The sequence below is a fragment of the Gopherus flavomarginatus genome, chromosome 5, assembly GCF_025201925.1.
Source record: "Gopherus flavomarginatus isolate rGopFla2 chromosome 5, rGopFla2.mat.asm, whole genome shotgun sequence".
Lineage (NCBI taxonomy): Eukaryota > Metazoa > Chordata > Testudines > Testudinidae > Gopherus > Gopherus flavomarginatus.
This window is the reverse complement of record NC_066621.1, coordinates 118641263-118667735: the sequence shown is the minus strand read 5'-3', so window position 1 is coordinate 118667735 and position 26473 is coordinate 118641263. Positions and strand designations below refer to the sequence as shown.

Sequence of the window (26473 nt, the reverse complement as noted above, 5' to 3'; positions counted from 1 at the left end):
GTAAAGAAAGATTAGAAACTCAGCCATGTTAAATTTTAGTTAATGTTGAGATATCCAGGAGGAAGTATTTGAGATACCCAACTAGACAGAGCAATAGTCTGATCTGGCAAATCCTACCTATTTCATGAACCACTCTGTTTATGTTTCAGTCATTGCCCATTTGTTTTGTATCAAATTGTATGGTACCCATTCAGTCAGGCCTAGAGTAGTTCTGGTTACATTGTAATTGGCTGGGGAAGAGTCTGAAGTATTTTGGTATGAACAATGATAGAATCATATCACGTGCATGATGTTCATTCCTGTTGAAGCCAGAGGATTTTTGGGTGTGGGTGTTGGTCCTATGGCACATACAGATACTCCTGTGTCTTTGCATGAACATACACTCTCCTGTGCACTTTCACTCTTGCACATGCAGACATATTCCTGTGTTCCCTATGCCTGTGCATGTACAAACTCTCTTGTGCACATGCCCCTATGCATTGCAGATACACCCCAGTGAACTGTCAGTGCAGATCTGACCAAACCATTAATCCATTCTCTTGTCTTGCACTTCTCTGGATTTCTCGGGTCACAGGTTTGTGGCTTTTAACAAGTCTTATATCCTCTACTACTCCAACTTCCCTCAGGCTGCAGGCCATAGTAGTGCCATCATGCTGAATCTGCAACATCACAGTAATTTCCATGGTAACATGCCCATATGTCACAAACACTGCACTATCAGCTCAGCTTGATCTCCCCCCAGAATTTGACAAAATGCAGGGCTCCTTTTAGAAGTGTTATGGAGCCAATACCCTGAGTTTTTAAAATGTTCTATCTCATTATAGTTTGTTTGTATGTTGGTTGGCATATGTTGAAACCCTCCCCCAAAGGGCATCATTTTTAGTATGTGCATCTGGTCATTCATTTCCTCAGCTCGGTTCCTTGCCCAGTTAGCTCGTCTCACAGTAGCCTCTGCTGTACCCAGGGGCAGCTCTAGGTACCAGCAAAGCAAGCACATGCTTGGGGCACCCCATTTGCAGGGGCGGCAGCTGGCAGAGATCCAGCATGGGAGCTGGGAACCAGCAGGGGGCCCTGGGAGCTGTAGCTCCCTGCCTAGAGAGCCAGCCCTGGAGCAGGGAAAAAACTACATTTCCCAGCATTCCCTTGGCTGCTATCAACAGGAAAGGAAGGGGGAGGAAGTGAGGTAGCTGAGACCTCATGCTGCAGCTTGCTGTGAACGGAGAGCTGCACTGTGAAGGGTACGGATACCATATTTTAACATTCAAAAAATAGGACACTCCACGGGTAGGGAGGGTAGGCCCACCCTACCACCATCCACTCCCTCCAACTGCCTCCCACAGAAACCCCAACCCATCCAACCCCTTCTGCTCCCTGTCCCCTAACCACCCCCTTCCGGGACCTCTGCCCCTAACTGCCTCTAAGGACCCCACCACCTATCTAAGCACCGCTGGTCTTTGTCCCCAACTGCCCCCTCCTGAGACCCCCCACAACTTCCCCCTTGGGACCTCACTCCCTACATGTCCCCGACAAACCCCTGGGACTCCCATGCCTATCCAACTGCTGCCTGTCCCCGACTGCCCTCCCCAGCCCCCTGACCAATCTAACTACCCCCTTCTCCCTACCCCTGACTGCCCACCCGAACCTCTGCCCCATCCAACCCCCCCGCTCCCTGTCCCTTGACTGCCCCCCAGAACCCCCTACCCCTTCTTCAACCCCCCAACCCCCTTACCATGCACTCAGACCAGCGTGTCTGGCTCCGTGCAGCGCCAGACACGCTGCTGCGTACCTGCTGCCATGCTCCCCCGCAGAGCCACAGCCCCCTGCCCCAGCACCTGCCTTCCAGATTTGAACTCCTCAAAATTCAGGAGTGCTCAAACTCCATTTGGGCAGCTGTTATTTAATTTCTCCCAAATCAAATATATTGATCCACTATAACTTGCTGTAGAAAAAGTAGGATAAAATTGAGCAAGAAATGCTTCCCAGTGGTTATTGGGACTGGAATTGCTATTTTCAACAGCCATTGCCTTTTTTGTTTGTTTGTTTGTTTATTTGTTTAAAAGGAAGACAATGATATTGCATTGGCAAATTCGCCATAGAAAGAAAGAATGGAACAAAAGAATAATAAAGGCACCTCAACTTTTCCTCATTTATGGAGGACAGCCTTATAATATGCATCCAGATATCCTCCAATCACACAAGCTGAAAATTGTTCCACTTTACTGCAGTTCTGTAACCATATGGGAACCAATCCTGTCTGTGTTCTGTGCACATCCAAAATTCCTGCTGAATGACCTGCCCTGATAGCGAGTTACCAGTGACCCAGGGCTGGGGCGGAAGGAGGGTACAGGTGGGGGGAGGGGAGAGCCCAGGGCTGGGGCGTCAGGAGGGGTGTGTGTGTGTGTGGGGCAATGGTGGGGGGGAAAGGGGGAGCCCAGAGCTGGGGCAGCAGGGAGGTGCGGTGAGGACCCCAGGGCTGGGACGGTGGGCAGCCAAAATTTTTTTTGCTTGGGGCGGCAAAAAACCTAGAGCCAGCCCTGGCTGAACCAAGTCATTAACACCCAGTCTTTCCTGTGAATACTGGGGAATGCTGCCAGCCTTCCTGCCCCATGGGAGTAAAGCTGAATCCAAATCCACCTCGCCCAGACATCCAGCTACAAGGCATGCAGCAGCCAGCTCCAGAGCCTTGACTGAACCAGCCGGCTCCTCTCCTCCCACCCTGGCCTCCCCGCCCCCAGCCATATCCCATACGCAAAGCTGGATACATTTTTTATAGATTCTTTTCCTATATTTTTTTTACCCCAGAGCCAATTTAATAGCTGGGTTTTGTCAGGACATAGCCTGTCAGTCTCAGCCCCACCTCAGGGGTGGGGTACATACAGGGGGATGATGGCTCCCACTGGGCTTCCCAGACAGGGAAATGCGCGTCTCTCCTCATACAACATGAGCTGTAATTTCCGGCAGACATTTGAGGTCCCTGACATCTGCATAATGTGTGCCATTCTCCTAGCAACCGGCAACAGCTGTCTGGCATTTCCAAGATTAAACTGTAACTATACACGGTCATTGCCAGGGAACGAGGGAGAGAAACGGCCCCTCCTGGCTCTTTTTAAGTCATTTATGTTTTACTCATTTCCTGCTCCGAGTAATGAGGCCAGAGATTGGGGGGTGGTGCCGCTGCTGCTGAGAAGGCAGATTGCTACACACACATATGTTATTGTTTCTGGGTGAATTTTTAGTGCTCATGGAAGGAAGGAGATAACAGAGGACCCAAACTTCCTGGCAAAGCTCTGCCACAAAAAAGAAAAAAAAAATCAATCCAAACTGGTAGTACCTGCAGCTATTCCAGTCCTGCCCTTCTCTTATCCCCAGCTCTGCCAATACATCTCAGTCCTTACCTGCACCACCTCCTGCTGTTCTTGTGATGGGATCTCCCCACTGCTGATACACCTCAACACTGAACCACCGAATCCTTTGCTATTCAAGTGCTGGTTCCTCACATAGTTCTGTGATGCACGCCAATCCTGACCTGTCTTACTACTAACCTCTCTTCTATCTCTACTCTAGAATGATGCTTAATCAGATGATGAGGTTGTCTGATATAAACAAATTTCCCTCAGGAGAAATCAACTTGAGACCATCCAGACTCATTGCATTAGTGACCTAAATCTGTTGAAGTGTGAATGCAGTCACCCAAGACCACATTTCCACACCTTTGTTCAGTAAAAATAAATAAACAAACCCTCTAGTGATGTTATAATGTGTTCCCAGCTCATCCTCAAACCCAGCAATCTGTCTTCTTCACAATGAGATATCAGGGAAACTGGCCTCCTAGACTTACTGTTATCTCTACCCCCACATCCACCATGTCTGAACTCTGCCATCTGGATCACAGGGATTGACGTTTGTTTTTCCCAGTGTGTGCTCCACCCCTGCTCATCCCTGAGGCCCCATTCCCACTTGGCTTCTTCCCCTGAGGCCCTGCCCTTGCCCCTCTTCTTTTCACCTCCTTTCCCAAGACCCCCCTGCCCGCTGCTCGCTCCTCTCCACCCCCTCTCCCTCACCTCCCGCCAGCTGCTTGCTGATCAACGGCCAGCCCCAGGCCCGCCAAACAGCAGATCAGTGGCCAACCCCAGGGCTCACGGAACAGCTGAGCACCCCCTATTTTTTTTTCTGTGTGTGCTTAAGCCCCACAGCACCCATGGAGTCAGGGCCTATGATCTGGATCCTTCATTATAATTTACTAACAGGATTCTGTGTTACTTTTAGTTTGTTTTTAAACAAAAAGGGAAGGGGAAACAATTGGCTACAAACAGTTCCCTTCAGTCTCTCTCTAATGCCAAGTCCAGCTGGATCCAGGAATTCCTTTACTGTGCCAGCAAGAAAGCATTGACCCAAACAAGGAATCCAGAACTTGGGCTACAGTCCTTGCCAGGGATCAGCAAGTGGCCAGAGAGACCATGCTGCTGAGTCATCACTGCTTCAGTTGCTACAAGCCTTTTCTGGGGACATGACTGTTGCTAAGGTTCCTGGGAGTTGACTGATTGCTCCTTCTATAGTCATGTAACACACACACAAATCAGAGGAATAAGAAACGCCATCTGCTGGGCCCAGCTCAGACCAAGAACACAGCCTGCTGGCCGCGAGCAGTCAGTCTCTTTGACTGTGTTGATCCACAGGCAAGGCAGTCATTTAAGGCCCCATGTACCTATTCCAGTATGCAGTTTGCAAGTCTTATGTTTTCTCTCCCCTGTATCTAGCTTTTCTTGTCACCCACTCATTAAGATGTTTCTAAAGGTCAATGATCCAACCAGTGGCTCTTTAGAATGTTTTCTCCTTAAGATTTTTTCCTTTATTCTCACAAATTCCATCCCTTTATTTTCAGATCACTGGAGATCACAGGGTCAGAGACATTAAGAGATGGGAAAGACCTTAGGTCCTATGTAGTCCATTCCCTTGGTGGTGGGGGGGAGGTAATTAATAAATTAGCTCTTCCAGAGCACTTTCCATTTTTTAAGCCCAACACTGACTTAAAACTAATGAAGTTATTATATTGTCTAGGGCTTTGTCAAGTCTAGTTTGAAAGGTCTCAAGCAATGAAGCTTCTCTAACTTCCTTTGGAAGACTATTCTACAATTTCATAGATTTCACAGTTATGGATTGTTTATGTTCAGCATAAATCTTCCTTTCCCAAATTTCATCCCACCACTTCTATTACTCCCCAATCCCACTTTAACTGACCTGAACAATTTCTCTCCTTCTTGGGTGTTTACATCCCTCAAATACTTCAGCTATCCTTGTTCTCTGCTCCATAACTGATATTTAACCAAGTAAAATATACTTAGGTCTTTAGATCTCTCCACATCAGATTTAGATTAGGCATGGCACTTGTCTTCTTACTTCTCTGTTCTACACCATGAACATCAGTGACCCCACATAAACAAATACATAGCTAACAGTTAATAATAAAATTAATAATTCCAGTGCCCAATCTTTTTGTTTCTCTTCTCTGATTTCCTTGTGGAGCATAGCATTTGGCGGGAGGGATAGCTCATTGGTTTCAGCATTGGCCTGCTAAACCCAGAGTTGAATTCAATCCCTCAGGGGGCCACTTAGGGATCTAGTAGTTGGTCCTGCTAGTGAAGGCAGGGGACTGGACCCAATGACCTTTCAGGATCCCTTCCAGTTCTATGAGATAGGTATATCTCCACATATTTATAGAGTTCAGAATCAGACACTGCAAAATTAAGTTTAGGGAGTTTATCAGTTTCCTGTGGATGTGAGATGGATCTCCTCTCTCAGGAGATTTAGGCCACAAGGAAGGGACACTATGGGTCAAGCTTTTTTGCTCCTCAGAAAAAGAGGCTTGCATCTGAGTAGTTTCTTTTCTCACTAGAGAACAGACACGGTAGCTGGTCTTCCCCCAAAGGTCTTTTAAGTATTCAGTATGGACACCACCACCCACAAATCCAATCACATTCAAATCAACAGCAAAATAATTCTCTCTGTCCATGAGGTCTGTGATATGGACCAGCTTCCTGAAGGAAGTGATAGAAACCACATTGTGCAAAGCTCTGGAGAATATACATTAGGAGACCATCCAGCATTGACTCCCAAGGGGATGGACTAAATAGGATTTTTCCAGTTTCAACTTCTAGGATTCCCTGTGAATTGTGGAGAATAGAGAACAACACACTACAGACACACAGGTTTTCCTGATTACTTACATGTGCAAACTTAGAAGCTACATTTGAGTCCTAATTAGGCTCTAAATTACACTGACAGTGTGCCTACATGTGCAGTTATGGCCTGGCCCACACAGTACTCACATGTAGGAGCAAATTAGTGCTCTCTTAAACATAATTTTTCCCTAAAAACCTCTGCCATAACAGTGGCTAAATCCTACTCTCTTTATCAACCAAGAATGCTTTTACACCACCTCAGAAATTTGCTTTTTATGCTATGAGGAACTGGTAATGTATGGTCAGGGATCACAGGTCTCAAACCTGGGCCCACAGGGCTCTTAAGAACTGCTACCCACTAACAATTGCTAGGGCAGAAACTGAACCCAAATAGAGAACTGCAGTTCTGGAACCTGATTGGCAGAATGCTGGGGTTTCTGATTGGTCCACAGCTTCTATATAAACCCAGCACAAGACAGGAACAAGAAGTTGTCTATGCAACATGGATTCACCTTGCACTCAACTGTGTGCATTGTGCTTCCCGCACCCCAGGCTTGATATCCTTGTATCCCAAACTGACCTGATTCTGGTCATCGATCTGTGATTCTGCTTCTGATCTCCTGGTAACCTGACCCTGCCTGCCTCCTGACTCTCGGGTTGCCCTATGACCTGTCTCAGACTCTGATCTCCCAGTATCTGACCTGGCCTGACTCCTGCTTTAACTCCTAGGTCAGACCACCCATGTCATTTAGGCCCCAGGAGGGGTCCTGATGCCAGCAGAGTGGACCTGGCTAACCCTTCAGGAGCACCACATGCATTCAAGTGGGCCACCCACCTTCAGGCGGACAACTAAGCCCTGCAGGCCTGTGTCATCCAGCTGATTTCAGAGAACCAGCTATGGCAGGAACAAATCATGCAGTTGTGTACCACAATCCACACACAGCTTATGCAGCCCTGTTCCCTGATACAACTGCTGGACTGCTTTGATGGTAATTGCCAGTGATTCTGGGGTTTCATAAACCAGTGTTGCCTCCTGTTCATGATGCATCCTCAGTCTTCTACTATTGATCATGCAAAGGTGAGCCTGGCCATCAGCCTGCTCTCTGGGGAAGCATTAAACTGTGCCTCCCCGCTCTTGGAATTTGACAGCCCAGTTCTATTGAACTGGGACCCATATTGGTATTATTTGACAACCCACACTGAACTAACTTGAACAGCGGAGGCTGCCCTAAGGAAGCTTCAGTGGGGGCAGGGCACTGTAGCTTCCTATGCTGAGCAATTCTGCCTCACAGCCAATACAGACTGGAATGAAGCAGCACAGGTGGGCCATTTATGATGGGGCCTCCAAGAAGAAATTAAAGACAAACTATGCTGGGTACAGATTCCCATGAGCCTGGATACCCTCATGAATCTTGCCATCTATATGGACAACTGGTCACAGGAGTGAAGAGAGTTAAAAATGGGGTCTGTCAACTCTCCAATCTAGGTACTGTGTCCTTTTCACCACTGCTTCCCACCGAGCCAGTGCAGGTGGATGCGGGCCGTCAATGGCTCACTCCATAGAAAAGAAGTGACAAAGCCAACACCATCTCTGTTTCTACTGCAGTGAGTTGGGTCACTCCATCTCTGCCTGCCCTGTATGAACTTCAAGGAACCTGGGAAAAGAGCTCCACCACACTTTGGTCTTGATGAAACACATCCAAAGCTCTGCCCAAGGGCTCCCCATTTGCAGGTGCTGGGCCAGTTGCACATACCTGGGGCATCCCTGCAAAATCTCATCCTACCAGCCCTCATTGACTTACATGCAGCTGATATCTTCATAGATGCAGCAGCAGCCCAAATCCAGCAGATACCTTTGCGATGCAAGGTCATTCCTGATCTTGTAGAGAGTCTTGGCAGTTCCCCTTTATCTTCTGGTCCAGTAACAGAGGAAAAAACTCCCCTGGAGGCTGTGATTCAGGGGTACTGAGAAGTGTTACAGTTTGATGTGATCCATTCTCCACACTTTCCCCAATCCTAGGTATCTCTCGGCTGACCCTCCACAATTTGGTGGCAAGCACAGGAAATCTGTTTTCTATCAGAGTTTTGTCTCCAGGCTGCGCCAGCATCCAAACCTTGAGAGACTCAGGTGGGATTGACCATCCAGGCAGAACCTTCGGTGACGGGTTGGATCACAGAAACCCCCTTGGGAGCTGCCACCCGATGTGTCAAGACTACTTCTACCCCTGCCTTCCCTTCCAGCTCGGGGCCCCAGCACCCCGTCCTGCCAAGCCAGACACTCCTGTCTGCTCCAGCAAAGACCCAGGGTCTGAATTACTTGCCTCAAAGCTGCAGGTTTACCTGAAAGCAGCTCACAGAAGTGTTCCTGTCTTTAACACTCAGATGCCCAACTCCCAATGGGGCCTAAACCCAAATAAATCCGTTTTACCCTGTATAAAGCTTATACAGGGTAAACTCATAAATTGTTCAGTCTCTATAACACTGATAGGGAGATATGCACAGTTGTTTGCTCCCCCAGGTATTAATAAATACTCTGAGTTAATTAATAAGTAAAAAGTGATTTTATTAAATACAGAAAGTAGGATTTAAGTGGTTCCAAGTAGTAACAGACAGAACAAAGTAAATCACCAAGCAAAATAAAATAAAATGTGCAAATCTATGTCTAATCAAACTGAATACAGATAATCTCACCCTCAGAGATGTTTCGGTAAGTTTTTTTCCTCAGACTGGACACCTAATTATTTCCCCTGGTATAGCTCTTGTTCCAGCTCAGGTGGTAGCTAGAGGATTCTTCATGATGGTTCTTCACCTCCCTTTGTTCTGTTCCAGCCCTTTATATATCTTTTGCATAAGGCGGGAACCCTTTGTCTCTCTCTCGGTTCCCACCCCCTCCTTCTCAATGGAAAGACACCAGGTTAAAGACGGATTCCAGTTCAGGTGACATGATCACATGTCACTGCAAGACTTCATTGCCCATTTGCCACCACACACATATTCAGGAAGACTTACAGGTAAACACAGCCATCTGCAGACAATTGTCCTGGTTAATGGGAGTGATCAAGATTCTAAACCACCATTAATGGCCCACACTTAGCATAATTACAATAGGCCCTCAGAATTATATTTCATATTTCTAGTTTCAGATACAAGAGTGATACATTTATACAAATGGGATGATCACACTCAGTAGATTATAAGCTTTGTAATGATATTTAACAAGAGACCTTTTGCATGAAGCATATTCCAGTTACATTATATTAACTCATTAGCATATTTTTATAAAACCATATAGACTACAAAGTCACACCTTCCATTTCAGTTACAGCCTGAGCTCCCTTTGAAATACAAAGACCACACTAGTGTTCAAAAAAAGAAGAATGAGGAAACTCTACCTCTGCCTGGGACTTTGACTTCCCAATAGAGCTGAAGCCTGGAGCCAAAATACCATTCGGACCAGTTTATGCCATGTCAGAACCTGAACTGGCTGTGGTCTGAGAATACCTCCAGGAGAATTGTATCAGAGGGGTAGTCATGATTTGCCAATTACAAAACCAGTTTCTCCTCCCTTGGCTTTCACACCTCAACTGCTAGAACAGGGCCTCATCCTCCCTGATTGAACTACCTCATTATCTCTAGCTTTCCTGCATATATATACCTGCCCCTGGAAATTTCCACTACATGCATCTGATGAAGTGGGTATTCACCCATGAAAGCTCATGCTCCAAAACATCTGTTAGTCTATAAGGTGCCACAGGATTCTTTGCTGCATTTCCAGGAGAATTATCCACAAGTCAACCTTGCCAGCTGGCGCACCAGTCCTGCACTTCCACACAGACAGGCCTGCTCGCAAGCTGGACTTCCTGTTTCTTGGCCCTTTTAAGACATTACTACAGGTTAATCCAGTCACTTTTGAACACCAACTACTCTGCTCTCTAAAGCAGCACCTGGTGTTTCATGTATCACTTTTGAAACCCTACACAGAAAACCCTTTCCCTTACTGGACCCAGCCACCTCCCCCTCTGGTACAAGTACAGGGTCATGAAGAATGTGTAGTTCATAAGATCTTGAACTCCAAACATAAATGTGACAGGCTCTGGTATCTTGTGGACTGGAGGAATATGGTCCTAAGGAATACATCTGGAAGCCTGTGGAAAATATATGCACTCCCACATTTGTGTGGGCATTCCATAAAATCACCCCAAAAAGCCTGGTCACACACTGCTTGGAGGACACCCCATTGAGAAGGGGTGATGTCAGGACTGCACATCTCAAACTCAGGTCTACAAGACTCTTTGGCCAACCTGCTAACAGTTGTTAGGACAGAAGCTGAACCCTGACAGATTACTCCAGTGCTGGAACCTGACTGGCAGAATGCTGGGGTTCCTGATTGGATCACAGATTCTATATAAACCCAGTACAGGAATAGGAAGTTGTCTATGCAACTGGGATCCACCTTGCTCTGGACTGTGTGCCTTGTGCTTCCTGCTCCTGCTCCCATTGCTTGACATCCTGGTATCCTGACCTAGCCTAACTCTGGTTATTGATCCGTGGTTCTGTTCTCAAGTTTGTCGCCTGCTTCTGATCTCCTGGTAACCTGACCCTGCCTGCCTCCTGACACTTGACTCTTGGGTTGCCCTCTGGTCTCTCTTGGACTCTCACCTCCTGGTATCTGACCCAGCCCCGACTCCTGCTTTGGCCACTAGGTCAGAGTATGCATGTCCCGGTCATGACACATATGGGTCACAGGTCACCCACATCCAAGATGCCCTCTGCAAAGAGCAGAAAAACTACACACTGAATTCCATGCCTTCTCCTCCAGATTTCAGCATATTCATTAAGTAAGACATCTTAGAGGTGATGTAAGAAGATAGTCATCACGTGTGATTCCGGACCATGTCAGAGTGGCTGATGGGAGCACCACGTGCTGCTGATGAAAGAAACTGTTAACACCACCTTCGAAGAGGGAAACCTACAATCCACCCTAAACCATGCCATAATTCAGCCAATTCTGAAGAAGCTTTCTCTAGACCTGTCAGATCTTACAAACAACCACTTGGTGTCAACCTTCCTATATATAAGCAAAATAACAGAGAAACAAATTAAGAACTGCTTCCAAACACACCTATCCATTACCAAAAATCTGGACACTCCTCAGTAGACTTAAGTGCACAAAGTTAAGCATGTGCTTAAGTATTTAGGGAAACTGTGGACTTAGAGAAGTACTTCTACTCTAAGTTCTGATTAAATAACTATTTCTTGGGGTAGTTTCCTTTTAAATAGCCCTGGCTAGAATTATTAATATTTATTAGTTATATTACAGAGTTTTCTAGAGGCCTGAGTCAGAATTGGGGTGTATTGTATTAGGTACTGTACAAATGTATATGGAAAGATAGTCCTGGCCCCAAAGAGTTTACAACCTAAGAAACAGAGATATCAGCTAGGTTATATAATTAGTTAATCTAATTTAGAATGTCATGATTTAGGGAAGGGAACATGTCTTCGTTTATGACTTGTACAGCGCCAAGCACAATAATGACACTAAATAAAGAAGTAATAGTTCTGCAGAGGCAGATGAAGGTTAGAGAGGAAGCTAGTAGGGCATAGCTGCACCTACTGCTGGCAAGTTTCCTATCACAGCCAGTCTGAGAGGCAGAGATGTGATGCTTGCCATTCATGTGTGCTTTCCAGATTCCTGTCATCTAAAGTTGCAGCCACTTAGCCATCACTCTGAGTGGCATGTGTCACAGGGACAGTGGAGATAAAACTGAAGTGTGTGCACTGGAGCTTGCAATAACACAGGAGCAGCAATAACATCTGAAAAAACTGCATTCCAGAATCAAAAAAATATGGATCTGAATCAATTTCAAATGGCCACTCAGTGTGTGACTTATAGTCTTTCCAAATCAGCAGTCACAACTGCCATAATCAGGTACAATAAAATATAAAAGAAGCAGAAGAAATCCCTCTTGTCTTGCTTTCTGTCTCTCTCGCACACACACAGGTAGTCATCTCACACACAGAGAGAAGCAGATTACATAGATATAGGGATACAGTATATCTGCACACAGAGCCACATGCACTGAAATATTTACCCACAGTTGTGTGTGAACAGAAATACTAATACATACATGCACAGATGCACGACTCATTCATGCACAGAGATACATAAGTACATACATACGCAGACTCATATTCATTCACACATGTACAGTCTCTCTCTCTCAGCACTGACACCTACATAAACACACAGATCCATACAGACACAAACACATCAATGCTAAGACACTCATAAACACACACAAAGAGATACTCACACACATAGAGATACTTTGAAGCCTCTTGTGAATTTCCAGCTTGCGGTTCTATTTTTCTCTCCTTGTTTCCTAAGAACCCAGCCACAACTTCATGGCTGCAGCTGTCACTAACTCATATTCCCAGGGAGTCATGTGAGGGACACAAGTCCTAGCTATCAAGGAGCAGCAAGCCAGAGGCTTTGCTATTTTGACAACCTCTTTCGAACTCAGACTGTGCACAGTCAGAAGTACTGGGACTTTCAGGGCTTTTACTATGGAGTAGAGGTTTTGGGCAGGTGGAAGTTGTGCTTCCTACAGCCAAAGAAGTAGATATTGGTATTAAAGTATGAACAATCTGAATCCCAAATAACTAGAGTGTCTAAAGTGAGACTCCAAAATCCATATTTATACCTCTAAATAGAAGTAGCTTCACTTTCAAAGTGCTGAACACCCACAGCTACCATTGGCTTAGGGAGAGCTACAAAAGGGTAATATACCTGTTATATGATGAGGGTCATTATTCGCTGACTCCAGAGGCTACTGTAAAAATGGTCAGAAAATTTACTCTGTAAAAATGCTCCTGTGTTCCTGTCTTACTCAACACAAAGTAACTGTTCCATGTGTGTCTCCAAGTCACACTTGCTGCCTTTACTGACCCAAACAACTGCTAACTCTGAAGGAAGGTGTTGAGTCCTATATATCTGTCTTTCCGTGATTTTGCCTAGGATCGATGTCAGGTTAACCAGCCGAGTATTTCAGTTCATTCCATGTGCCCTTTTTAAATATTGGCACAACATTTGATTTTTTCCAGTTCTCCGGAACTTCCCAGTGTTCCAAGATTTGTTAAAAATCAACATTAGTGATTCAGAGAGCTCCTCGGTCAATTCTTTTAATACTCATGGGTGCAAGCCATTCTGCTGATAAATACCCACCATTCCTGAAAGTGCCCATGGTAAATAAACATTTTTACTCAAATGATTAGGCCATGTTGGCTCCAAATATGTCATTATCTGTGCTCCTCATGATTTGCATCCCAGCACCTGCTAATTTTATCCCATAAATTATCTCAGACACACCAAAAATTATCCTATCTAAGATGTCTATTGCCAGACACCTTATGGTATGTCTACACTGCAAAGAAATACCTGCAGCATCGAATCTCAGAACCCTGGGCAGTTGTCTTGGTTTCAGACTGCATGGATAAAAATAGCAGTGTAGATGTTCAGTAAACATGAAGTCAGGTTGGAAGCAAGTAGCCATGTGGCTGGAGCAATCCACAGGGTTTAATGAAGTTCCATCGGTTAACCTGAAGTCAGCATCACATTGCGAATGGAACACTTTCCTGCTGTAGCTGTTGTCCCCATAACAAACTCCATAGCCTGCTACAACATGTCATCTCATAGCAGCATCTCATCATGTGGCAGGAGACAAGCACAACGAGTGGCCATGCTATCCAACTGAACTTTACTCTCATTGTCTCTCCTCATCATAGGTAAGAAATAGGAAGGGATGGAAATACCCCAAACTGCCATTTCCCACCTCAACATGTCAGCCCTTAATGGCCATTAGGGCTTGGAAACAAAAGTCTCCCCAAGGGGCTGCCCTGCTGTTGCATCCAGAGTGTAAGCACTGAAGAATATTCTGTGTTTGTACAGCACACTAGGGCCTGTGTCTGGGGCTCCTTGGTGCTACGTATTAGAAGTAATTAATAATAATCATACTGCTTTGTTCTTTGACCTCTAGGCTTCCCTAGGAGCCAAGCGGTCAGGCCTTGTTCAGGCTATTCCACTTGTTCCCTACTCGTAGACCAACTCCAAACTGTGTAGTCAGGCTGTTTTCAGTCTGTCTGCTGGCTTAGTCTCTCTGCATTACAACTCTGGAACCTGCCATCAGACTGTGTAGTCTCAGTGTTCCTTGGAGCTATTTCTAGGGCATTTAGTCAGCTACTTTTGGCTTGCTTCATCCTCTAGAGATTAATACTCTACCTTCCCTATCTATCCTGGATGCCCTTCTCTTAGCCACAACCTTTTTAGCAGTGGGCCCGCCTTCACATACCTATGCTCTCCACACTCCTATACCACAATACTGTCTTGCTGCACCAGGACCTGTTTCCAAGGCAGATCCATATATATATTCCCCCTAGGGCTGTTGATTAATTGCAGTTAACTCACGCGATTAACTAAAAAAAATTAATCACGATTAAAAAAAGTAATCACAATTAATCCATGATATTTGTTTCCTCTGAGATTCCCTACTTGAACCTCCTAAGAAGTTCTGGCTGGCCCTTCAGAGAAGTTCCAGGTCTCTAGTCAGTCCCCTTGATAGCCCCAATTCACATCAACTTCATGAGAGTGTAAGGAGTAGGAACTGGGAGGAACAAATAACCTCAGAACAACCATATGGGGGAATCAGGACAGTCAAGAGATTAAAAAAATTAATCGCGATTAAGCGTGCTGTTAAACAATAATAGAATACCATTTATTTAAATATTTTTGGATGCTTGTACATTTTCAAATATATTGATTTCAATTATAACAGAATACAAAGTGTACAGTGCTCACTTTATATTTATTTTTATTACAAACATTTGCACTGTAAAAACCAAAAGAAATAGTATTTTTCAACTCACATAATACAAGTACTGTAGTGCAGTCTCTTTATCATGAAAGTTGAACTTACAAATGTAGAATTATGTACAAAAAGTAACTGCATTCACAAATAAAACAGTGTAAAACTTTAGAGTCTACAAGTCCACTCAGTCCTATTTCTTGTTCAGCCAATTGCTCAGACAAACACGTTTGTTTACATTTGCAGGAGATAATGCCACCTGCTTCTTGTTCACAATGGCACCTGAAAGTGAGAACAGGTGTTCACATGGCACTATTGCAGTCAGCGTCGCAAGATATTTACATGCCAGATGCACTAAAGATTGATATGTCCCTTCATGCTTCATCCAGCATTCCAGAGGGTATCTGTGTATAATTTCTGGATGCACTACCATGGGAAGCAGTTTATCTAGTCCTGGAAATGTCAGTGGGCCGATACTAGGAGGGATATGGTACAAAAGCTATAAGATGCCTCAGATGCCAGAGCAGGAACAAGACAAAAAGGAGGATTAACCTGGTCACCTGGGAGGTCTCTACCCCCAGCTCAGAGCTCTTCTGTTGCCCGAGGATGAGACACGGGCTGGTGTATCAAGTAACTACATAGGATATTTTTCCTGCGGAGGTATGACATCATGCCTGGCAGCCTCCCAAGGCACCGTATCCAATTACCTGAGTCATCAACAAAGAGAAATTGTCAAGGGATTGTCTCTGAATTCGGCCCCAGTAAACACAAGAGCAGAAAAGGCAAAGAGAAATGGCTGACAGCAGAGGAGGGCACACATACACACAGACAGAACACAAGAATTAGAAGAGATACAGGAAGCCCAGACGGATGCAGATATTGGGAAAAACACTGATTTGCTCTTTTCACACGTACATGCTTTTGTCCACACAATCTCACACATGTCTGTTCACACTCCTACACATGTATGCTCACAAACACCTATTTTCACATAGCGCAAAATATATACTCTATCATATGCGCACACAAATACACTATAGCAGATATGCACAAACATCAATGCAAACTGAAATCACACACTTGGATGCGTATAACACAGCACCAACACATAAACATGTATGCACCCCAGCACAATGATGATAATATATGTATAACAACTGCTTAATCACATAGTAGTTGTTCTTGTTTACAACATAATGAGGAACCAAAAACATTGAACCAAATTATTCCCTCCGCCTTCAGTGTCAGAGGAGACAAAACCCTATGGAATCGAGACAGGGGTATCATTCCACCTAGCCACACAGTAACCCTCCTGTGGGCATGGAGATCTCTGTGTAAGGAGGAGAGAATGAGTATGGGAGGGGAGTGGGCTGCAGGGAATAAGCATGGTGACCCTACCAGCCCCCTGTGGATTTTATAGCAGAGATATTACCGACTGAATCACTGTGGTGATTAACTTTGGTGCACTACCCTCATCCTATGGAATCTCTCATGAGGAGAGTCCAGGGATATCAGCCAGTGGGAGAGAGGCAGTGCTAAGGTACAGAAACTCCACATAGACATCGATGGTCTTTGGCAAATCCCCTAAAACTATGATATAGGGGGGCAGGGGAAACTTCCTGCCTATTCCAGGTGTGTATATATGAGAGTAAAGTCCCTACTCCAGTAGAACAACACGGAGGAAACCCTATGACGGGAATTTCATAGAGTTCCCAGTCTTCCACATAAGGATTGATCTGGGCTACAGGACAATGGCAGGTCTATTGCTTTTTTGTATGCAGTGTAAACAAATCTTCATTGGAGACCAGACTGAGACCCTTTTCTCTTATGACTCAGCCTGGATTTTAACCTGGGTCTCTACTGCATTTACTTTGTCTTCCTGCCTTTGCAGCGTCAGTTTTCAAAGGCTGAAAAATAGACATTCTTAGCCCTAACCATTCCCTGTCTTGGATTATGCTACCTTTGCAGCTGCAATGTGTTCCTTTCTTGGAAGAACTTGCAAGGAGCACAAGGTTCTTCTGAAGCTGGCATGTGCAACGTTGTTTTCAAAGCCAGGCCTCTGGAGGGTTCCGATAATTACTTCCCCAGAATTCATTTATATATCTGAAATTCCCCCAGCACATTGGAGAAATAAAGGCCTGTACTGCCTCATCTGCCAGGCACTGAAGTGACAGCTATAAATAATGCTATGATATAAAGGCCATAATTGGCATAAACAAACAGATGCATACAAAGTCTCTCTGTCTCTCTCCCACACACACATACATACAATTTCACATGCACAGGTAGCATACATGTTTATATTCACACAAAGAAACAGATATGCACACATAGTCACCACGAATAGGAATACAAAGAATTCCACCCCTGGCCCCAAATCACCCACATGCACACACACATCTAGCTGCGTGCACATTCAGACCCACACTCCCAGAATTACATTCACAGGTCAATACAGACAGACAGAATCATACGCACAAAATTTACAGAGACCAAAACACCCATTCCATAGACAATAGAAATACATACCCATACACAAGCATTGCACTCACACAAAAGCTATTAAGATGTAGATGTGACTTCATTAATCAGTGCTATTTTACAGACCTTATTCCCTGGCTTTCATGGGATATTTAGATGATAAATGAGGCCATTTTGGAAACTGGCAAAATGCCAGTTCCTCAGAGTGTACTACAGAATGAAATTATGAAATTCTTATATAATATGTAGACCATGCAAGGGGAGGTATAGGCCAGAGTGGACATATGTCTGTGTGACTAAATGCAGCTTCAGTCTGAGCATATGCATGCATACTGTGTGTGTATCAGCCCCTGAGATCATCTGGGATGCTTGAACTGATTTATCTATCAGGAGGACAGAACACTTGACTCTAGAATTCACTACCTTCCCAATCTGGGAAATCCTGAAATTGATAAGCTTTGTATTAGGCCCTGAAGGTTATGTGGGTCGGTGAGTTTTCTAGTAATAAAGATATGCTGTTAGTCTGCATGTCTTTTGCTTTATGAATGTAAATGCCAAAGAAATTTAGGAGAAAATCATTGTACAAGTATAGTTATCTAACCACACGTGATGGTGCTATCCCAGCGATTAAGTGTAGAGCCACATGATAAATTCATTTAACATGTTTGACTTCCTCACCTGCATTCTGCCTACTATAGTTTGGTCACTCAAAAATTATTATTAATGAATCTGCACCAGAACTACCTCTAACATTTCAAACCACTGAGTAGCTTTGAGCAGGTACTTTTTTTTTTTTTAATTAACATGACAGAGAAATGCTTCTTTGTTTCCATCCAAATATGGAACTTTCCTCTGAACATTACCCTGGCTCAAGGTCCAGATTAGGTAAGATTCAGTCTAGAATCACTAGCAGTTTTAAAATCTGAGGTCTCAGCTCTGCAGAGCTGGAAACAGGGCTTTTATCCCATTGGAAAGCAATCAGCCAACCACTGATGATAGCCAAGGAGAGCTGGTTTTATTTTATGCATTTAATTAACTAAATTTTTAAAAACCTTTTCAGATAATCACCTTCAAGATGTGCAATACCTGACCTATGTAAGTGGCAGTTATCACTGTTCCCATTGTCTGTTCTCCCCCATTCCTCTTGTGGTGTTTGTCACACACACCTGTTGCTTCTTGTTTCAAATTACACTGTAAGCACTTTAGGGCAGGAACTGGGTTTTCCTGTGTGTGTGCAGAGTGCACAGATCCTGATGTGGACACATGAGTGCTGCTATAATAATACAAATTATATAATTAAATCATAAAATGGAGATTCCCAATGAAACACAAACTACTTTGATTCCAACTTGGAATGTACCAATACATTGAACATCCAAGTCAAGACATGTTTATGTATTGAAAGGCTATTTTAGCTCATTTTTAGATGTTTAAATCTTTTATTTGTACTGCCCCTCCAAAGATTTTGCAGTTAGGCTCATGATACTAAAGCATTTATGTAGCTTTACAAATAGACATATAACGTGTTTTGAAGCACCTGGAAACATTTCTAAAATAGCTTATCTTTAACGTGTATCAGAGACAGAATACTTGATAATGTACTGTGATATAAAGATGTTACCAGCACTTGTTTTGGATGATCTGAATGACTCATTGACAAGGGTAGTGTGTGTGAATGTATTTGTATAATAACCTGCAATTGTCAAAAGCAAAACTTGCAGCATGTTTGTGGGTAATCCACTGTTCAGTGTATGTTACATATCCCCCCAACCCCCAATCCACAGAGAACACAAGTTTGTTATAGCTCCAGCCACAGTGCTTGAAGGTTAATTCAGCTATTGAGGTTCATATATTTAGCTTTGGAACATGGTTCAATCCCTTGTGTTGGGCAAGATGGTGGCTGTTGCATAAACAAAGCTTTGTCAGGGATTCAAAGGCCTCAGATACTTGGGGACGAGCTTCCTCTGTCCAGAGGAAGTATGTAACTCATTGGTCAATGTGTGTTCCACTCTGTGCACAATCCACAGAGGATACTGGTTTGATTATTTTTGAGCACCTGCTTCTTTAGCTCAAGCTATCTAGATTTATGCTTTTTATTCTGGAGATCACGAGTTCAATCTCTAGTGCAGATCAAGATGGTGGCTGTTACATGTGACTACACATATATACCTGTTTATGTAGAGGTTTAGGCCTGGGGTACAGTTATAAGCTGTATGTACATATGCAGAGCCTGATTTATGCTTCAGTGAATATATCAGTATGTAAATTGCCTTAAGTTTTTTACTATCTGTATCCAGTAAGGAGTGAAATTTCACAGCTGAATGCCCTAAAAATGGTGTATCATAGACATAGGCGGCAGGTTTGTATAATTTTTGCTGGTGCCCAAAATGGTGGTGCCTGCCCAGCCCCCCCCCCCACTGTCGCCCTGTAAGCCAATATAAAATGAAGCTACAACGCGTCGGCACCACAAGATTACAAGGGTCAATTAAAAGTGTAAAGTCAGAAGCAGCACTTGCCTGCTTCAATAAACGGTATTATATTTTGTTGCACTTGTTGTGAAACAGTGGGAATGTTCTTAATGTTTTCTCTGAATACTGTGTGGGTGCCTCAGTTTCCCCTGCAAGGTGCCAATTGAAGGTGCTGGGGACAAAGAGATCAGAAGAGATCCAGAAAAGACACAAAGGCTAGAGGAGGGAGTGTCAGTTTGCAGCTGGCTGGGGAAATAGGGAGAGGCCCAGAACTTGGGTCTAGGCTCCCCACCCTCCAAGATGGACCTGACTGAGGGGTCCTGTTTTCTGTACCTACAAGCTTTGTTTTAGACTGTGATCCTGTCGTCTAATATACCTTCTGTTTTACTGGCTGGCTGAGAGTCACATCTGACTGCAGAGTTGGGGTGCAGGGACGTCTGGTTGCCCCAGGACCTGCCTGGGCACACTCGCTGCGGAAAGCGCACAGTGTGGAAGGGCATGCTGAATGCTCTGAGGTCAGACCCAGGAAGGTGTAAGCGTCTTGCCCTGCAGACAGTATGCTCACAGAAAGGAGGCTCCCCCAGAGTCCTGACTGGCTTTGTATGGAGTAGTTCCAAAGCATCCCAGCATCCTCTTCCACAGTATGCGCTTCCCGGAAGTCCAAACAGGCACTGACACGCTCTCCTCTGGCCTTTATCTCTTTTCCAGGCATTAGGAGGCCACCTGATCTCTTTGTTCACCAACACCTTCAGTTGGCACCTTGCAGGAGAGCGACCCAGGCCATCAGTTGCTCGGAGACAGGGTTTCGGCCATTCTCTGTGCAGATGGCATCGCACTGGCACTCTAGGGCTCTACAACAATCACACACCCGTATCCCACCATCTAGATCCTTGAGAAATGCGTAGGGGAAACTGAGGCACCCACACAGTAGTCAGAGAAAATATTAAGAACATTCCCACTTTGTAACACCTGTATACTTTAAAGGGTGCAAAATAATCAAGTATTGTGCTAAACACAATGATACTCCAAACTGACCACCAAATTTAAGTTGCACGTTTTTCCCCTCAAGTGAGGGCTCTGGGATGGGGCTGGGGATGAGGGGTTCACACTACAGCAGGGTCCTTAGGGTTGGGGTGCTGGGGGCACAGGCTCGGGGGTGGGGCAGGGCTGGGGATAAGGAACTTGGGATGCAGACAGGCTGCCCCAGGGCTAGGGCCAGAGAGGACTCTCCCCCCTCCTTACTGGCAGAAGCAAGCTCCAGGGGAGGGACCCCTCCTCTTCCCCCCCCCCCCCCCGCAGCACACTCACTCTACACCACAGTCACTGCACATGCTCCTAGGGACTCTCTCAGCTCCAGAAAGCCCACTCGCCTCCCCTATGATGGGTACCAGGCAGGGGGTTGCCATCATGTGTGGCCTCCCCACCCCTGCTGCTGCCACTGGGTGCCGGGGGGGTGGTGGCGGGGGAGAGAGCTCCCAAGCATGTGTGTGCCTTCTTCCCCCTCCTCTCTCCCTCTTCCACTCCCCTGGTGCTCCAAGAGGCTGCCTGCCACTGATCTCTATAGCCTTAGGCAAAAGCAGCACAAACAAAGGAGAGAGACACTGGCTGTTTTCTTTCAGGCAGGGAAGCTCCAAGGCAAGGCGGGGGCAGAGGAGAAACCCAGCTCCAACTATTGGTGGACCACAGCCCCCAGCCTTGAATATTCCTGGTGCTTGAGCATCTTGAGCCCATATAAGCTGCTGCCCCTGATCATAGAATATCAGGGTGAGAAGGAACCTCAGGAGGTCATCTGGTCTAGCCTCCTGCTCAAAGCAGGACCAAGTCCCAGACAGATTTTTGCCCCAGATCCCTAAATGGCCCCCTCAAGGACTGAGCTCACAGCTCTCAGTTTAGCAGGCCAATGCTCAAACCACTAAGCTATCTGTTATATCAAAATAGGGTCTGGAGTGTCTAACTGGCACTTCTGCTATGAAGTTAGTGGGACAGGAGAAACAATAACAGAGCCATGATCCTCCAGGAACTCTGCCCTGGACCAGCAATGACCAAAACAGGCTCCCCCTCCCCCCACTTTTTGGAAAAAGGCTGAGCTAGCAGAGGAGGCTCTTTGTAGAGGGTTTTGGGACTCTCACTGTGTCTAGAATGCTAGTGATCTATTTTTGCAGTTTAGATTATGTAAAAACATGCGCCAGCATATGGATTTGCAGCATTATCAGAAATGTGGATCATAAAACTGTGTGTAGATTGCAGAGCTGGAGCAGAAAATATATAGATAAGAGTTTCCTTTGTGCTTTACACAATCTCCCCTTCTCCTTGCCTATGCCATCCCATCTCCCTCATCTTTTGGATGGTCCTCAGCTGTGCAGAATTCCAGACATATGGAACTCCCATAAGAAAGTGTCATTTTTGTGTTAAAGATGCATATTGAATTTGACAAACAATGATTTATGACAGGGCAACCGGCACAGGGTGCACTAAGGAATCTCAGCTCCTCGTCACAGCCTGGGGATCTGTTGCATTCCAGTCTCATCTTCTCAGTGCCTCTCGCTCTCACTAGAGCTCTGAGCAGATCAGACTTGACAGATGCAGAGAATTTATCTCTTAGCAGAGAGAGAGAGAAACGGCAAGACAGACAATGCAGGCAGAGTGGGGGAGGTTACTGCAAAGAATTTCTCTCTCTGATCCTTGGCTGGATCAATCTTAATATATTAAATTAATTTTAACTACGCAGGAGACCTAGTGCAACAAAGCAGGGTTGCTCTCCAGCTTGCAAAGGGTCCACTGCCACACCCACAATTTCTTTTATAGTTTTATTTCTCAGACATAGGCAAAAGAAACAAAGTTCTTCAGCTCACCCTGTGCTACAATCCCCAGGGAATTTTTCCTTTTACCTCTCAGGCTCTCGCTGTGCCCTGCCCCCCACAGGGGATACTGGCAGTCCTGCAACCCTTATTTCCTGCAGCTTCCCAGCTCTGACTCACCTAAGGGCTGGACTACACTACGGGGGGAAATCGATCTTAGATACGCAACTTCAGCTACGTGAATAACGTAGCTGAAGTCGAATATCTAAGATCGGATTACTCACCCGTCCTCACCGCACGGGATCGATGTCCGCGGCTCCCCCTGTCGATTCCGCAACTCCGTTGGGGTTGGTGGAGTTCCGGAATCGATATAAGCACGCTCGGGGATCGATATATCGCGTCTAGATGAGACGTGATATATCGATCCCCGAGCAATCGATTTTAACCCGCCGATATGGCGGGTAGTCTAGACGTAGCCTAAGTCTCTCTGTCACTGGGTCTCTTCCTCCTTGCCCAGATGACCCAAATCTGGGTCAGCAGATGCAGCACAGATGCACTAGCCACTGCACCCTAAGCCCAAGCTCTGACTCAGGTTTGAGACCAAGCCCCCTGCAGTTCACTGAGTCTGAGTCAGGTCAGCAAGCACTCAGGATGCAGTCCTAGGACCCTGCTAGGGACTTGAATCATAGCCCAAGTCACACTATGACTCAGGCCCAAGCTCTGTCATTTTGCAATGTGAATGCAGCTCAAACTGCAGACCTGAGTCAGAACATCTGTGTAGTGCAGTACAGATGAGTTAGCATGGCTGTGTGTCCCGAATCCAGCCATTGTAAGCCTAGGTTTACAGTGCAGTGTGGACGCTCAAGTGCAGGCTTGGAAACACTGAGTCTACAAGCCTGGGTCCCTGGATCTGGCTTTACAAAGCCATGTAGCCATACCCTTAAAGGGCTAGTGTCATCTGGGGACACTTCAATTTGAATCCAGTTCCTCAAATGTTCTGCATTGCCACTAGGATGATCTGGGTTCAGTTCTCAGGCCTTGTTTCCTGTTCTCTGGGCCAGTGTGGGGATGGATGTATGCCATGAGTTGACCTGGAGATCTTGTGATTAATACACTGTACTTCCATGTAGGAGGCCTCAGTTCAGTTTCCCAGTCCAGTCTTCCCCCAGACTGGCAGGGGCCAGGAATACCGTGGAGGCAGCGTGCTAAGCCCCTGGAATGGGGAAGGTGCACCCTCTGCTGTCTGACTAACCCAGTAAGAGATACCGTTTGGCTCTCCTCATCAGAAGAAAAGGTTGGCACAACAGAGAGACCGAGTCAGAGGGGTTTGAAGCAGGGAGTGAAACTGCTAGCATATTTGTTTCCTGTGCCCCAAAGCAGGCCACTGCCTTCAGGAGGTGGTAAGGGAGTATTTTGTATTTTCATAAATTGCTAGAGGCCTGTCCCCACTCAGCCTCCTTCCCCAAGGCTCTCCTGCTCACTCCTCTCTGGTCCCTTCCCTGAGGGGCCACCCATGCCTCTCTGCTCCCTTCCCTGAGAGCCCCCCGCTGCTCGCACCTCTCTCCACCTCTCCCCTGAGGGGCTTGGCTGCCTGTGCCTCTCTGTCTATCAGAGGGCGAAGAGGTCTGAGTGGTGGTCAGGGGGAGGAGTATGGGGGAAGTGGCGGAGGAATGTGAGAGGCAGGTGGGCAGGGCCACGAGGGCAACCGGGGCAGGAAGAGGGGCAGCGTGGGTGGGACCATGGGGGGAGAGTGAGACACGGGAGTGGGACCACGGGTGCCCTTACAGCGGTGGTGCTCCAAAGGCAGCAGGCCAGTAGTGCACCTCCATGGGCCACTTGGGAGGACTACCTCCATAGTGTAGCTTGCAGTCAGCACTGAGGGATTGTTGGGCTGTGATCCAGATGCAGCCAGAAAAAGGGACAGTGTAGGCTTTGTAGAGTTAGGAAATTCTGGCTTCTCTTGCGAGGAAACTGAAGGAGGAAGAGAGGCATGGCTGAGCTACTGTCCGTGAGCAGCACATGGTCACTAGGCTCACTCTCCAGAGGCCTCCATTCCCCACATGTAGCCCTACCTCCAACTTAAGCAAGCTGCTAGCTATCCTAGGTCCTCTCTTCCAAGGGGTCTGCTTTTGCAGTTTTTGGTCAATTTAATATATATTAATGTTTAAAAAGAAGCAACTCAATCCTGCCCTTTAGCCTCACCCTGCTCTTTCATTCTTGCCACCCTTGGCCCTCCCCTCGCCCCAGCTGTGAGTGTGCACCTCTTGTCTGCAACACTCCCACTGCTGCAGCACTGGGACCCATACACAACCCTGTCAATATACCTCAGGCTTGCCCTGTGGCCCTGGCCCCACACATCTCAATTAGTGCTCCCCTACTTGGGCCCTGTAGTTCCTGCCATTCCAGTTCTGCCTCCCCAAAAAACCCTGTTGATGCACCTCAGTCTCGCTCTGCAGCACCCGCCACTTGGCCTTCACCTGTAAGCATTCCAAGACCAATAAGCCTGACATACGGCATGGGCTGGTTCATCCAGAAATATGGAGTCCTAAACTTGCTTGAGATGCATAGTCATTTTTGGTGAAAATATTGTGGAGTCCATCTTACACATGTGAGGCACAGACAGAGAGCAAGTGAGCCTTGGGGAGTTTCTGAGGGGACAGACCCAGCATGTACCAAACCATTGCTGTGAGGACAGCACATGACGTGCAAAAGTTGGGAAGGGTCTGGAGGGAGACACTCCTCTGTTGGTAGGAATGCCAGCATGGGCTGTGGAGCACATGGCTCCTGCAGATGGAACTCATTAGCCTGGAATGTCTGTGATGTGGTCTGGAGCAGTGTACACAAGAGCCATGAATAATCCAGCACTTTTTAAGAAGGGCTGGAGAGGATGCCCTGCCTTCCTCCCGCTCTTTTCCTCTCTCTCCCTCCTTTCACCTCCTATTGTTCCCCTCCCTTGATTCCCCCATATTATTAAAGTAATTTCTTTATTTCACACATTAGTAAGTGAAGTTGTTTCTGTCCGCTCCTCCCCCCACCCACAATGTAATTGATGGAGCAGGGAAATGGCTGGGATCAGAGAGAGACCTTGTCTAAGCTCACATATTCCCTCTAAGTTAAATTCAGCCCTGGGGTAGGTGGATACAAATCTCATCTACTCCATAAGTATAGCAGTCTACACAGGCACCAATGTCCACATCTGTTCCCTTCTAAGTGGCCCTGCCAGCACTTGAGACCCCAATCCTGGCTTTTTTGTCCTACTAGCTGATTCAGGAGGAGAAAATGGGACACCAACACTGAACTGGGACTCCTAGACTAGGCCAGGGGATAGTTTTCCTTCTCTAAAAAGGACTCCAATATTCTACATCAGTGGTCTCCAACCTTTTTACGCACAAGATCACTTTTTGAATTTAAGTCCAACTCAGGATCTACCCTGCACCTTCCCTGAGGCCCCACCCCTTCCCCGAAGCCCTGCCCTGCTCACTCCTCCCCCTGCCCTCTGTCGCTTGCTCTCCCCCACCCTCACTCACTGGTCTGGGGCAGGGAGGGTTTGGGAGAGGGCGTGAGCTCTGGGCTGGGGCTGAGGGGTTTGGAGTGTGGGAGGGGACTCCGAGCTGAGCCTGGGGCAGGGGATTGGGGTGCAGAAGGGGGTGAAGGGTGCAAGCTGTGGGAGGGAGTTTGGGTGCAGG

The 26473-nt window shown here is 46.3% G+C and overlaps 1 protein-coding gene and 1 long non-coding RNA gene across 3 annotated transcripts in view; one reads left to right on the top strand and one right to left on the bottom strand.

The window, feature by feature from the left end:
- The window catches only part of ANGEL1 (angel homolog 1), a 344450-nt gene that overhangs the window by 196923 nt on the left and 121054 nt on the right, over positions 1 to 26473 (top strand). Inside the window, exons 1-2 of one of the 2 annotated variants that reach the window (XM_050955683.1) lie at positions 18346 to 18406; positions 18582 to 18616. The exons of the other annotated variant lie outside the window; for it this stretch is intronic. Of the exons in view, the coding sequence (XP_050811640.1) occupies positions 18361 to 18406; positions 18582 to 18616 (81 nt within the window). The 5' untranslated portion in view covers positions 18346 to 18360. Of the gene's footprint in view, positions 1 to 18345; positions 18407 to 18581; positions 18617 to 26473 lie in introns of those variants that run through there. 2 annotated transcript variants of the gene reach the window in all.
- On the bottom strand, positions 14929 to 18790 carry LOC127052276 (uncharacterized). Its single transcript, XR_007774711.1, has 2 exons — positions 18688 to 18790; positions 14929 to 15747 (listed from the first exon to the last, which is right to left on the bottom strand). It is a non-coding gene; the product is annotated as an uncharacterized LOC127052276 (long non-coding RNA).